This window comes from Pristiophorus japonicus, chromosome 4 (genome assembly GCF_044704955.1).
Source record: "Pristiophorus japonicus isolate sPriJap1 chromosome 4, sPriJap1.hap1, whole genome shotgun sequence".
Taxonomy (NCBI): domain Eukaryota; kingdom Metazoa; phylum Chordata; class Chondrichthyes; family Pristiophoridae; genus Pristiophorus; species Pristiophorus japonicus.
This window is the reverse complement of record NC_091980.1, coordinates 29,640,207-29,655,082: the sequence shown is the minus strand read 5'-3', so window position 1 is coordinate 29,655,082 and position 14,876 is coordinate 29,640,207. Positions and strand designations below refer to the sequence as shown.

At 42.1% G+C, this 14,876-nt stretch overlaps 1 protein-coding gene across 1 annotated transcript in view; it reads left to right on the top strand.

Annotated features, from left to right (window-relative positions):
• The window catches only part of LOC139262858 (coiled-coil domain-containing protein 69-like), a 50,054-nt gene extending 35,408 nt beyond the window's left edge, over window positions 1-14,646 (top strand). Inside the window, exons 5-9 of the mRNA XM_070878067.1 lie at window positions 4,743-4,816; window positions 5,352-5,450; window positions 9,345-9,464; window positions 9,591-9,688; window positions 11,858-14,646. Of these exons, the coding sequence (XP_070734168.1) occupies window positions 4,743-4,816; window positions 5,352-5,450; window positions 9,345-9,464; window positions 9,591-9,688; window positions 11,858-12,041 (575 nt within the window). The 3' untranslated portion in view covers window positions 12,042-14,646. The remainder of the gene's footprint in view (window positions 1-4,742; window positions 4,817-5,351; window positions 5,451-9,344; window positions 9,465-9,590; window positions 9,689-11,857) is intronic.
• The last annotated feature ends 230 nt before the right edge of the window (window positions 14,647-14,876 follow it).

Here is a 14,876-nt window from a genome sequence, read left to right as displayed (position 1 = left end):
CATTCCAGTGCACTATGGATGGAGTGCAGCATTGATAGAGGTCCAATCCTTCGGATGAGCTGTTAAACTGAGGCCCTGTCTACCTGCTTTGGTAGATGCTAAAGATCTTGTCGCAATAATACAAAAAAAATGAAATCCGTTCAATCAAAAGATAAAAACTTCTCAGTCTGCAAGAACTTAGTACTAAATGAAAGTGAAATCTCAAAGTAAATTGTATAAATGAGTGAGCACAAAGATCTATAGAATGTAACTTCAGACACTAGAACAAGTTACATTCAGCAAAAGACAATTTATAACAAAGGAACTTACATTTGTATATCACCTTTCACAGCCTGAGGATGTCCCAAAATGCTTTACAGCCAGTGAAGTACTTTTGAATTGTAATCGCTGATGTATGTAGAAAACATGACCGACAATTTGCACACAGCAAAATTCCACAAACAGCAATGAAAAAAATGACCAGAAAATCTGTTTTAATTATATTGGTTGAGGGATAAACATTGCCCAGGACAACTCTCCTGCTCTTCTTCAAATATGCCAAGTGATATTTTATGAAGAAAGAAAGACCACTGCATGTCTCACAGCGCTTCACAGCTAATGAAGTACTTTTGGAATGTAGTCACTGGTGTACTGTGATGTGAGAAACGCGGCAGCCAATTTGCACACAGCGAACTCTCTCAAACAGCAATGTGATAATGACCAGATAAACTGTTTTTTTGTTCTGTTGTTTGAGGGATAAATATTGGCCAGGACACCAAGGATAACTTCTCTGCTCTTCTTCAAAATAGTGGCATGGGATCTTTTACATCCACCTAAAAGAGCAGATGGGGCCTCGGTTTAACATCTCATCCGAAGGATGGCACCTCCAACAGTGCAGCATTCCCTCAGCACTGCACGGAAGTCTCAGCTTAGATTTATATGGACACCTGAGAGGGCAATCAGAGCTACGGTTTAATGGACCAGAATTTGCGGTCCTGATGATGGCGAACTGGCATTGTTTCACCTTTGCAACTGACTGTAACTTCAGGATTTCGCGTGTGCGCAGCCTAATGTGGAAATCCTGAAGTTGCGGTCTGTCATTCACTGCTCCCCCACGGGTTGCATTGTGTCCCCCCCGACCCCCCGCTCACCCCACAGAGCTGGCAAATCTCTCAATCATGGAAACTGGCAAAAACTTTGTCCTGACTGCTAAACAATGGTTATGGCCCTGAAAAAATTTATGCGAGGTCAAATTACCAATTTTAATAATAATTAAGAAATTAAAAAAAAAATTTTTTTAATAAGTTTGTTCATCTTTATTTCAGGTTTGCCTTCTCCCCATGTGAGAGCCTCCATCTTTCTTTTGCTCTCTGTAACATGTTTAAAATGTTAGAATTTTAAGAGCGTGCCCACGTCCTGGTTCGCTGTCTGAGAATTCTGCATTTTGATTGGCTGCTTGCACAGCCTGTTGACGTCACAGCAACTCGCACTATGGGATTCCCATTATATTACGTTCATTTGAATTATGCGTTGGAAAACCCGAGCCTCTCGACACCTCGTGGCCAGCAGAGATCACCTTTGCTTCTCAGCTGACCGCAAATTCCGGGCCATTGCCTCATCTGAAAGGCGGCACCTCTGACAGTGCAGCACTCCCTCCATACTGCACTGCAGTGTCAGCATGAAGCATTTGTACAAATCTCCAGATTGGGGTTTGAGCCCATGACCTTCTGACTCCGAGGCAGCAGTGCTACTTCTGAGCAAAGGTTGACACCTGTTTTCTTGATTGCCTTAGTCCATCACAAATAATAATACAGGTTGAACCTCCCTTATCCAGAACTCCCTTATCTGGAACCACCCCTCGTCCAGAGCCATTCCCGGCCACTGGGTGGCAAATGTGCAGAACTCTGACATGAACAAATTGAAGTCCTTCCTCGCTGCCGACTCCCGCAATCGCTGGCCTGACCCCGCGATCCACCGCCCCTCCTCATGATGCCTCTGCCGCCCTCCCAGCCCCAAGCCAGCCAGCCCCGATATCCCCTTGCTCAGTACCTGTACCATCCAATTTAACGTGAACACCCCTTGTCCGGAAAAATCCCTTATCCAGAATAGGCCAGGTCCCGAGGGTTCTGAATAAGGGACGTTCAACCTGTAGCTTAAAAGCAACACTCACTGCAATCAAAATGATAATTGAAAGGAGTTTCCCCAGAGGCTCAGAGGCCCATTAGCTGCCTGGCGAGCTACAGCTCAACTCACAATCACTAAGGAGGTGGTACTCAGTAACATAATGGGACTAAAGGCAGATAAATCCCCTGGACCTGATGGCTTGCATCCTAGGGTCTTAAGAGAAGTGGCGGCAGGGATTGTGGATGCACATTGGAAAACTGCAAATGTAACGCCCCTATTTAAAAAAGGAGGCAGACAAAAAGCAGGAAACTATAGACCAGTTAGCCTAACATCTGTGGCTGGGAAAATGTTGGAGTCCATTATTAAAGAAGCAGTACAATTAAAATTCTGTTCCCAGTTGAAATGATGCACTCCAGACCCTCCAGCACCCACCTCTTGCGGAAGGCCACGAGCATTCTCCAGGGACAACTATTTTGGTTGTACCTGTAAATCAAATGCCCCCTTATTAAAGGGGCACTAAAACAAATTAACTTTTTTAACAATAATGATTCAAATTAAAATTTGATTGCCGGGGGTGATGATGCACTCCAGTCCCTCCTGTGCCCACCTCTCGCAGAAGGCCGCGAGCGTTCTCCAGGGACATTCAGAGGAGGCAGGACCCTGGTGTGCTGAATTAGGTGCTGTACACTTTTTGGCTACCAATTCCGATGATTAAATCATCAATCGGAATCACTTAAACCATAACTGCCTCCCTCCACCACCCCTCCTGCTCCAACACCCCATGATGAGGCTGCCCTGCAGTGCACCTATTAAGTAGCTGACTCCACTCAGTACTTTATTTTCAGTAAACTACCGAAGCACACCCTCTGTCACCTCTTGAACCTGGATGTCAATTTATCTCCAATGGAAGGCATGAAGATCACTCCCCTGTACTGGAACTTAGGTGGTACATTGTGCTCTGTTCTGAATCTGAACCTATCCCACCTAAATCATAGAAATTTACAGTATGGAAAGAGGCACCTCGAGTCCCATCGCCGAGAACAAGCAGAAACAAAGTGTAGACAGCGGAAGGAGCATGCGTCAACTCAGGCTCTCCACTCATCCGTTCCTTCAACTACTGTCTGTCCCACCTGTGACAGAGACTGTAGATCCTGCATTGGACTCTTCAGTCACCTAAGAACTCACTTTTAGAGTGGAAGCAAGTCATCCTCGACTCCAAGCGATTGCCTATGGTGATGATGATCCAGCCTAATCCCACTTTCCAGCTCTTGGTCCATAGCCCTGTAGGCTACGGTACTTTAAGTGCACATCTAAATATTTTTTAAATGTAGTGAGGGTTTCTGCCTCTACCACCATTTCAGACAGTGAGTTCCAGACCCCCACCATCCTCTGGGTGAAGAAAATTCCCCTCATATCTCCTCTAAACCTCTCCCCAATTACTTTAAATCTATGCCCCTGGTTGTTGACCCTCTGCCAAGGGAAACAGGTCCTTCCTATCCACTTTATCCAGGCCCCTCATAATTTTAAACACCTCAATCATGTCTCTCCTCAGCCTCCTCTGTTCCAAAGAAAACAGACCCAGCAGCTCCAATCTTTTCTCATAGCCAAAATTTCCAGACCAGGCAACATTCTTGTAAACCTACTCTGCACCCCTTCCAGTGCAATCACATCTTTCCTGTAATGTGGTGACCAGAACTGCACACAATACTCCAGCTGCAGCCTAACCAGTGTTTTATACAATTCAAGCATAACCTCCTTGCTCTTGTATTCCATGTCTCGACTAATAAAGGCAAGTATTCCGTATACTGCCTTAACCACCTTATCTACCTGGCCTGCTACCTTCAGGGATCTGTGGACCTGCACGCCAAGGTTCCTTTGTTCCTCTACACCGTTGTACAGTGTCGTACCATTTAATGTGTATTCCATTACCTTGTTCGATCTCCCCAAATGCATTACCTCACACTTATCCGGATTGAATGCCATTTGCCACTGCTCTGCCCACCGAACCAGTACATCGATAGCTTCCTGCAGTCTGCAGCTTTCTTCTTCATTATCAACCACACAGTCTATTTTAGTGTCATCTGCAAATTTCTTAATCAGCCCCAACATTCCAGTCCAGGTCATTAATATATATCACAAAAATCAAGGGACCCAGCACTGAGCCCTGCGGAACCCTGCTGGATATAGCCTTCCAGTCGCAAAAACACCCATCAACCATTACCTTTTGCTTCCTGCCTCTGAGCCAATTTTGGATCCAACTTGCCACTTTGCCCTGGATCCCATGGGCTATTACTTTTGTACTTAAATAAAATGAAGTTCTTCACCCTCTATGGGAGATTGGAGGATGGAGCATACTCTACACTGACCGGCAAGATCTGGGACATGGGTTCAATTTGAAACGACACGGAGGTGATGGAGATCTAGTTGGCATCCCCTTGATGTGTTCTGGATTTGAGCCAAAAATCCAGCATTATAACTCACTGTGCTCCAGTCCAGAAATTGTTGGTGATTTAGATGTTGATCAAAAAAGTTACATTTATAGGAATCAATCATGTTTGATTCAATTATGTTTAAAGTTCAGAATTATATTTGCACTGCTGCTGTTCTATAATCTAAGGGCTTATTCTTGATTTTACTAGGGCTCATAAAACTACACAAACAAGAGCAGAAATCATTGACCGAATCTTTCGGGAAAACTAACTTGTGCCTTCAGGTAAGTTTATTTTTTTTGTGTATCTATCCTCTCATCATTTTTCTCCCCTGCCCCCTCCCTGTGTTCATGGAGGGATCAAAAGTAAGGCAGATCCTGTCCTCACTCACCATCCATGCACGTAAGCACACAAGGAATCACTGGTAGCGATCAGGAGTAGAGATATTTGCCACCTCAATACAAGGGCTTTAAGGGCAATTGTAACACCCTGACCACTGGTCAGCTGAAATCCGCTAACTCAGCACAGACTGGGGATCAAACCGGGACTCTTCCTGGTTTGAATGGTTCAGCTATGCACTGGATAAGTTGGCTGGACCGTAAGTGGGTGATCTCGAGTTGGGTTCCTATTGGGTGAGAACAAGCAAGCAGTCAGATCAGGGAGATACATCTGAGCAGGATTTCTTTAAAATCTGAAAAAAGATGTATACGAAGTATTCCGTTCATTCGAGTCCGAACAGCTTAAATAGTCTGACTCTAGTTCTTTGGTCTCAATAATGACATAATTCTGATGCGGTTCACTATTAATGTTCCAATAAAGGAAAGAATAGAAGAGCTTACCACTCAAGTCAACTCATTTCAAACGAAAACAAAGAAAATTGAGGATGCAATATTAAGAGATCGCAGAAGAGACAATCAGGTAATTAAGCATGTGAATTCAACAAATCTGACGTACATCACAGGGTAAAGTCTCTGATCAGCAAACCATATTGTCAGACAGTAATCTTATTTTAACTGTATGGCTGCCGTACATTGAGAATGCTCCTTCAGCATGGTCTCACTGGAAAAGAGAACGTTGAGAGGTGATATGATCACTGTTTTCAGAATTTTAAAGGGAGTAGATAATGTCGACCATATCACTTTGTCCAGAACAGTAGAACCAGAGGGCATGGTTGAAAGGGGGTAAATTCAAAACTAATCTACCAAAACAATAATAGCCCAGAATTAGTGGCGATCGCTGCTGACTTGGAAGAAAGCTGCTCTCAAAGATCTAGCCATCTCTATGGTGTCAATTTCAGCTCGCCCGACATTAGTTTGAATCTGGGGCCAAATCAGCTGTGTCCAACAACAGTGTTGATGACAAGCTGACTATGCAGTCAATCACATTGAAGAATTCTCAGACAGCAAAAATGCACAGCTTATAATTGACTTTTAATACATTTTTTACAGAGAGTGAATAAAGATTGGGACATACATGTAAGATTAAGATAGAAGATGAAATATCATAGACATTTTTTAATTATATTTAAAAACTTGTAATTCTTAATCATATGAATGGAAGATTTGACATTCCACAAATATAAAAAGTAGAACTTCTACCTTAATCAGTCTGTTTCAGAGGGGTAATGACGACGCATGCTGACAGTTTTGCCGTCATTACCACGGCAAAATAAAGGCCATTATTTCAGTGAGCGAGTGGTCAATCTATAGAACAGGTTTCCTAAGGAGACAGTGAAAGCAGTTAGTATTAGCAGAAAGCAGTTAGCAGTCATAAGAGTAACTACACTCCAAAAGTACTTCATTGGCTGTAAAGTGCTTTGAGACTTGTTGGTCGTGAAAGGCGCTATATAAATGCAGGTCTTTTTGGTATGGATTCATTCAATTGAAAATTTGATAAATTTTCTTTCAAACACAGCATATGAGTAATATAATTTACATGTAGTAAATGTAGCATGTTTGGGAGGATCAGGTGAGCTTGGACCTATAGTCCACAAATACTTCCATCTCTCAGGGTTTTCTTTGCCTCGTGCCTGGATCTGTTGCAGACTAATTGATGGGGATTGATTGGCATGATTAGTAAACAACTCCGTAATAATTGTATCATGTGAATACCCCCAGGATGGTCGAAGGTGAACGAGATGGACCTTGGTCTCTGTTTGTCTAGCTAATCCTGCATCTCTATGTTGCTATCACTGTTGCAAATACATACGTAAATTCACTAATTCCATGATGTCCGTGGGGAGTCCTGCTCAAAGGAAGCACCGGTTTGGCGATAACATAAGAACATAGGAACATAAGAAATAGGAGCAGGAGTAGGCCATTTGACCCCTCGAGCCTGCTCCACCATTTAATAAGATCATGGCTGATCTGATCATGGACTCAGCTCCACTCCCCGTAACCTGTTATTCTTTTATCGCTCAAAAATCTGTCTATCTCTGCCTTAAATATATTTAATGACCCAGCTTCCACAGTTCTCTGGGGCAGAGAATTCCACAGATTTACAACCCTCAGAGATGAAATTGCTCCTCATCTCAGTTTTAAATGGGTACCCCTTATTCTGAGACTATGCCCCCTCTTTTTAGTTTTCCCTATGAGTGGAAATATCCTCTCTGCATCCACCTTGTCAATCCCTCTCATTATCTTAAATGTTTCTATAAGATCACCATTTCATTCTTCTGAACTCCAATGAATATAAGCCCAACCTACTCAACCTATCTTCATAACGCAACCCCTCATCGCTGGAATCAACCTAGTGAACTTTCTCTGAACAGCATCCAATGCAAATATATTCTGCCTTAAATATTGGGACCAAAACTGTACGCAGTACTCTAGATGTGGCCTCACCAATACCCTGTACAGTTGTAGCAGGACTTCTCTGCTTTTATACTCCATCCCCATTGCAATAAAGGCCATTTGCCTTCCTGATTATTTGCTGTACCTGCATATTAACGTTTTGTGTTTCATGCACAAGGACCCTCGGGTCCCTCTGTACTGCAGCACTTTGCAATTTTTCTCCATTTAAATTATAATTTGCTTCTTTATTATTTCTGCCAAAATGGATAACCTCACATTTTCCCACATTATACTCCATCTGCCAAATGTTTGCACACTCACTTAGCTTGTCTATATCCCTTTGCAGATTCTTTGTGTCCTCCTCACAATTTGCTTTCCCATCCATCTTTGTATCATCAGCAAATTTAGCTACATTACACTTGGTCATTTCATCCAAATCATCAATATAGATTGTAAATAGTTGAGGCCCCAGCACCGATCCCTAGTTACTCTTTGCCAACCGGAAAATTACCCATTTATCCCGACTCTCTGTTTTCTGTTAGTTAGCCAATCCTCTATCCATGCTAATACATTACCCTCAATCCCGTGAACTTTTATCGTGTGCAGTAACTTTATCGAATGCCTTCTGGTAATCCAAATACACCACATTCACTGTTTGCCCCTTATCCATCCTGCTCGTTACATACTCAAAGAGCTCCAGCAAATTTGTCAAACATGATTTCCCTTTAATAAAACCATGCTGACTCTGCTTGATTGAATTATGCTTCCTTAATAATGAACTCCAGCATTTTCCCAATGACAGATGTTAGGCTAACTGGTCTATAGTTTCCTGCTTTCTGTCTCCCTCCTTTTTTAAATAGGGGCGTTACATTTGCGGTTCTCCAATCCGCTGGGACCGCCCCAGAATCCAGGGAATTTTGGTAGATTACAACCAATGCATTCGCTATCTCTGCAGCCGCCACTTTTTCGATCCTAGGATGCAAGCCATCAGGTCCAGGGGACTTGTATGCCTTTAGTCCCATTATTTTACCGAGTACTACTTCTTTAGTGATGGTGATTGTATTAAGGTCCTCCCTCCCTATAGCCCCTTAATTATCCACTAAAGGGATGTTTTTAGTGTCTTCTACCGTGAAGACCGATACAAAATATTTGTTCAATTTCTCTGCCATTTCCCTGTTCCCCATTATTAATTCCCCAGTCTCATCCTCTAGGGAACCCCAACATTTACTTTAGCCACTTTTTTTTTTTTCCTTTTTATACACCTGTAGAAACTCTTATCTGTTTTTATATTTTGTGCTAGTTTGCTTTCATGATATATCATCCCTCTCTCTATTATTTTTTTAGTCGTTCTTTGCTGGCTTTTAAAAGTTTCCCAATCCTCTGGCCTCCCACTCGTCTTGGCCACTTTGCATGCCCTTGTTTTCAATTTGATATCATCCCTTATTTCCTTAGTTAGCTACGGATGGTTATCCCTTCTCATTGGAATATAGTTTTGTTGAGAGTTATGAAATAGCTCCTTAAATGTCTGCCACTGCTCATCAACCGCCTCCATCCTTTAATCTATTTTCTCAGTCCACTTTAGCCAACTCTGCCTTCATACCTTTGTAGTCTCCTTTAAGCTTAGGACACTAGTTTGAGATCCAACTTTCTCACCCTCCAACTGAATTTGAAATTCAACCATGCTATGGTCATTCATTCCTAGAGGATCCTTTACAAGGAGATCATTTATTAATCCTGTCTCATTACACAGTACCTGATGTAAGGTAGCCTGCTCCCTGGTTGATAAGTCTGTAATAGTCTTTAAGCGAGGGATTGGTGTGTTTTCTATTATAGTCATAGACAGACAAATGGTCAGAGCACTGCTATAGGGAGACACAGGCAGACTGGAGCAGTTAAGGCCTTTTAGTCCTCACTAAAAATAAGTGCACCCAATTTTCTCTGAATAACTAAAAATGTGTTGTTTCGTTTTGCTCTCAAAATAATCACCTAACCCTTTAGAACTCTGTACTTTAAACTGCAGGACTCACGCCCACCAAACCTATTCTGGGAACAGGAACTGGAGAGTTTACATTTTGTGGTGGAGATGAAGAATGAACGAATCCATCAGCTGGATAAGAAAGTGTTACAGATGAAGAATCTGGTACATTCATTTGTTTGTCAGTACAGACAGAACTACGGTTTGACATCAGAACTGATTTTTGTTTTAGCAATGTTTGATTTTGTGACTAACACTAAGACTTTTTTTAAACCCTTGATTATTCATTAGGTTGAAATAAATATCTTACTTGAGGAAAAGGTTAAAACCCTTCAGCAAGAAAATGAGGACTTGAAAGTTCGTCTGACAAATCAACAGGCCTTTGCAAGGTATTTCCATAGCTCCAATGGTTTCATAATGTACCTGTTGCAGTGAGCATGTGAATTCTCAGATAGTACAGGAATGGGTGCCTTGATGCAGTTGATAGTACCCAGGACATTGATAAATTTGCAATGGCAATGAATGAACTTAGGTTGTTAATTGCTTCTGTGTGGAGACTAGGAAGCTGCTCCAGTAATATGTCGCTAGAATTGTGCAAAAAAAGTACAAAAAATACTTGCCAGGATACCAGACCTGAGAGGGTACAGCTATCAGGAATAATTGAACAGGCTGGGGCTCCTTTCTCTAGAAAAGAGAAGACTGAGAGGTGACCTGAGAGAGGTCTTTAAAATTATGAAGGGATTTCGACAGGGTAGCTATCGAGAAGATGATTCCACTTGTGGGGAGTCCAAAATTCAGGCCATAAATATAAGATAGTCACTAATAAATTAAATAAGAAATTCAGGAGAAACCTCTTTACTTATTGAGTGGTGAAATGTGGAACTCGCTACCACGTCAAGGCAATTAGCGTAGATGCATTTAACAAGAAGCTCGATAAGTTCATGAGGGAGAAAGGAACGGAAGGGTATGTTGATAAGGTGAGACAAAATAAGGTAGGAGGTTCGTGTGGAGCATAAACCCTGGCATAGACCTGATGGGCCGAATGGCCTGCTTCAGTGCTATAAAGCTCTATGTAATTCTATGAATTGTCTTTGGCCATTGCTGCCTGACCACTCCTTGTGGTGCTGCAGCATCCAGGAATTCATGGCCAGACTCTAGTAGGCTCACTCTTGCTGGTGGGAATCCTGCCAGGAGCCCACCATAGATACAGGAAGAACCTGGGCCTAGGAAACTGGGTTGAGGTTCTGGTGGTAATGGAGGAGTGGGCAGCAATTGCAGTCTTGTTGTCTGTACTGAATTAACTGATCACGGATGGTGTTACAGGATGGGCACTATTATCAGCCTTAGGATTCCCATAGGAAAAGAGTTCCTACTCCTGATTACTACCCAGTGACTCCTGTTGCAAAGTGAATGTGTGCAGGCATCAGATGAGGATAGCAGGAGACTTTCTTGTGGTTTCATTCCCTTCTCCTGAGTGGGCAAATGCATGGCAGATGAAGTATAATGTGGATAAATGTGAGGTTATCCACTTTGGTGGTAAAAACAGAGAGACAGACTATTATCTGAATGGTGACAGATTAGGAAAAGGGGAGGTGCAACGAGACCTGGGTGTCATGGTACATTGAAGGTTGGCATGCAGGTACAGCAGGCGATTAAGAAAGCAATGGCATGTTGACCTTCATAGCGAGGGGATTTGAGTACAGGGGCTGGGAGGTGTTACTACAGTTGTACAGGGCCTTGGTGAGGCCACATCTGGAGTATTGTGTACAGTTTTGGTCTCCTAACTTGAGGAAGGACATTCTTGCTATTAAGGGAGTGCAGCGAAGGTTCACCAGACTGATTCCCGGGATGGCGGGACTGACATATCAAGAAAGACTGGATCAACTGGGCTTGTATATAGAAACGTTTAAAATTCTGACGGGTTTAGACAGGTTAGATGCAGGAAGAATGTTCCCAATGTTGGGGAAGTCCAGAACCAGGGGTCACAGTCTAAGGATAAGGGGTAAGCCATTTAGGACTGAGATGAGGAGAAACCTCTTCACCCAGAGACTGGTGAACCTGTGGAATTCTCTACCACAGAAAGTTGTTGAGGCCAATTCACTAAATATATTCAAAAAGGAGTTAGATGTAGTCCTTACTACTCGAGGGATCAAGGGGTATGGCGAGAAAGCAGGAATGGGGTACTGAAGTTGCATGTTCAGCCATGAACTCATTGAATGGCGGTGCAGGCTAGAAGGGCTGAATGGTCGACTCCTGCACCTATTTTCTATGTTTCTATGTTTCCCGATTGATGGCCTGTCAATACTCCGTGTCCAGGATCAGATATGTAGAATGGTTAGTTGAGGTACAAAAGAGCTGCTGGAACCAGTGGAACCGTATCCAGGAGAGGAGGAGAGAAGAGGAGAAACTAAGAAAAGGAATAAAAAAGGTGTTTCATGTCAATGCAGCTGTGTGGATGGAAAAAATACAGGTGCATGAAGTTCATACTAAATATGTGGAATACATATTAAATAAAATATGCCTCAGTGCTAATCTTATTGTATCTCATTTTGCTTCAGGCAATTATCCATTGAGCACGAGGTCCTGCAACAGACTTTGGAGAAAGAAGCTATGGTGAAGGAAAGACTTTGTCAGGAGAAAGAGGAACTGGTCTGGAAACTGCAAAATGGAGATGTGTCACCTACCGTGGAGACTTCATGGAGACCACTTCACTCAGAGTCATTAGAAATATCATTAACGTGACAGTAAGCATTGGAAGAACAGGAACTCCTCAACGGAACAACAACTACTTGTATTTATTTAGCGCCTTTAACGTAGTGAAACGTCCCAAAGCGCTTCATAGGAGTATTATGAGACAAACAATTTGACACCGAGCCACATAAGGAGAAATTAGGGCAGGTGACCAAAAGCTTGATCAAAGAGGTAGGTTTTAAGGAGCGTCTTATAGGAAGATAGAGAGGTGGAGAGGTTTAGGCAGGGAATTCCAAAGCTTGGGGCCTCGGCAACAGAAGACATGGCCCAATGGTTAAGCGATTATAATCAAGGATGCTCAAGAGGGAAGATATGAGGAGTGCAGATATCTCGAGGGGGGTTTGTGAGGCTGGACGAGATTACAGAGATATGGAGGGATTTGAAAACAAGGGTGAGAATTTTGAAATTGAGGCGTTGCTTAACCAGGAGCCATTGTAGGTCAGCGAGCGCAGGGGTGAACGGGACTTGGTGTGAGTAGAACACGGGCAACCTTGATATTGTCCTCCTCTGAGACAAGTTGGAAGCATCTACCTCAGCATGTATGGTGTTGGTTGTCTCCGGGGAATTGGGCACTGAGCTGATTAGGGACATCAGCTGATCTTTAAAATTAAGCTGCATTGCATCTTGAAAGAGTGCATTGCGCAGCGTTGCCATTCTTCGATGAAACATTAGTAGAACCAACAACAGACTTTGATGAGAGGACAATTGAACTTGTTTATATATGGTCCACATCCTGTACATTTAGGAAACTCTGTTTATCAAAAGAAAGTGGTGCAGAGCTTAGCTCAGACATCTTATTAAAGGTCATTTGCTGTTTTGTTTCCTCGCAATTTCCGATACCTGAAAGTATTCTTGGTTTTATCAAAATGGCATCACTTTGTGAGATTTGTCTTCCTTGACACAAACTGCCATTCTTTTTATGTTTGTTACCAAGACCAGTTAATCCTTGCAATCAACAGTAGTCATGTCGACCATGACACAGTCATGCAATTCATCCAAGTAGTCTGAAAGCAATGATGATCAGTAGGAAGCCTCTAGTCAGCTAAAATAGAAGGCTTATCTTATTATCTACATAGTCAAGAAGTACAATAACTGTGAAATTCTTAAACATTACAAAGTGGAAACTAGCATCATGCATAAATACAAAATAAGAATTAATCTCAAGATTTTATTTGCAAGCAAGTCATGGCTTATAAAATCCAATTCAAAGAATATGCTGTTGTACCAAAGCCTGATGCATTAGCTACAAATGATAACTTCTTCTTGCATCTCCTCAGAACATAAGTCCATGCACATCATAACATTACAACTGTATCTGCAATTAACACTTTGATCAGTTAGTTCAGAATTTCAGAAGTTCAAAGAGAATTGCTACTGCAAAATGTCACCTGTCGTTTTCATAGCTTCCATGAAGAATGGCTTGTGTCTTCAATTAAACTGTTGGAGCTTGTAGGGTCCACAGTAATTATAGACCGCCTGCTCTGTGCGTGGGTATTACAGGGGACAGCCCACAATCCCACACAAGTTAGACCGCCTGCAGTATCCTTGGGAACTATAGAAGACGGCCTGTGATATCTATGGAAGTTACAGACATCCTTGCAATCTCCATGGGAACTACAGAGGGCGGCTCCCAATCCCCATAGAAACTACTGACAGCATGTAATCTCCATGCAAACTATGAAGTGCATATTTCTGTTGGCTATCGTACAAAAACATTCAAAAGAGGTTTACGATAAACTAACTCAGGGTAGTACAAATGGGTCTGTAAATGAAATGCACAATACTCAAACAGGACTTTAATATGGATCATGTAACCCTCGAGTTGTGATAAACACAGCCGTTCAGTAAAATAAATGAACCGTAGAATGTTTTTTAAAAAAAACATGACAGGCAATCAGAAAAATGCTGAGTTGGAATTAATAAGTATTATGTGATGCAGACATATGAGTAAAATAATAGCACTTTATTGCCTTGTAGAGAATATTGTGTTGGATTTTGATTACCACTGATATGTATTTAAAATAAATGAATGCCAAAAGAATCAATGATAAAGTTCATTGATTCATAAAGTAGAATTGGTTGGTGTGGCTGTATTTCTTTTAGGTTTGTGTAGTATTTAAATATGCCTGACTGCCCTTGAACCCCAATATTTCTAGATATGGGCAATGCCACCCAAACCAAAGAAGTTCAGGGATGTTGCAACTGACCATGGATCAGTTTACTTGGCAGATTAGCAGAAAGAGGGAAGTACATTCAGCATGTTTTGTATGGAAGCCCCTGCCCGTCCCCACCACAGGAATCGTGGTACAATCAGCATCATGCTATGGGAATATACTGGGCATTTACGGCAGCTAATGTGCCCACGCGTGCAGCCGCGCAATAATCTGAAGGGTCCCGTGCAGGCCGCTCACTGGCTTTTACATTGTAAACACCGCGCATTGCAGAAATTTAAAGGGACCACGCACTAAAACAGGCTGTGCAGCACAAAGCGCAGCTGACTGGGAACATTGACAGCAGGTGAGAATATTAATTGATCTGATTTTTGGTAACAACAAACAAATAAAAATATTTCTTTTTTCAAAAAGTTGATGTGTTTCATTGTCTCGGGCACTTTAAAATGAAAGGTGATTTTTTTTTAAATTCTTGGTCAGCAATTGTGTAATAAACACGGACCATACAAAGAAAAAGTCAGTCGTGTCAGTACAAACTGACATGCTTCTATTTTTACAATGGTGCACCTTTAACCATTTCATAGACCCAGCTTTTTTTTTTAATTCTCTGGGTCTGTTGTAGAGTAATTGTTAGAGATTGATTGCTATGATTTAG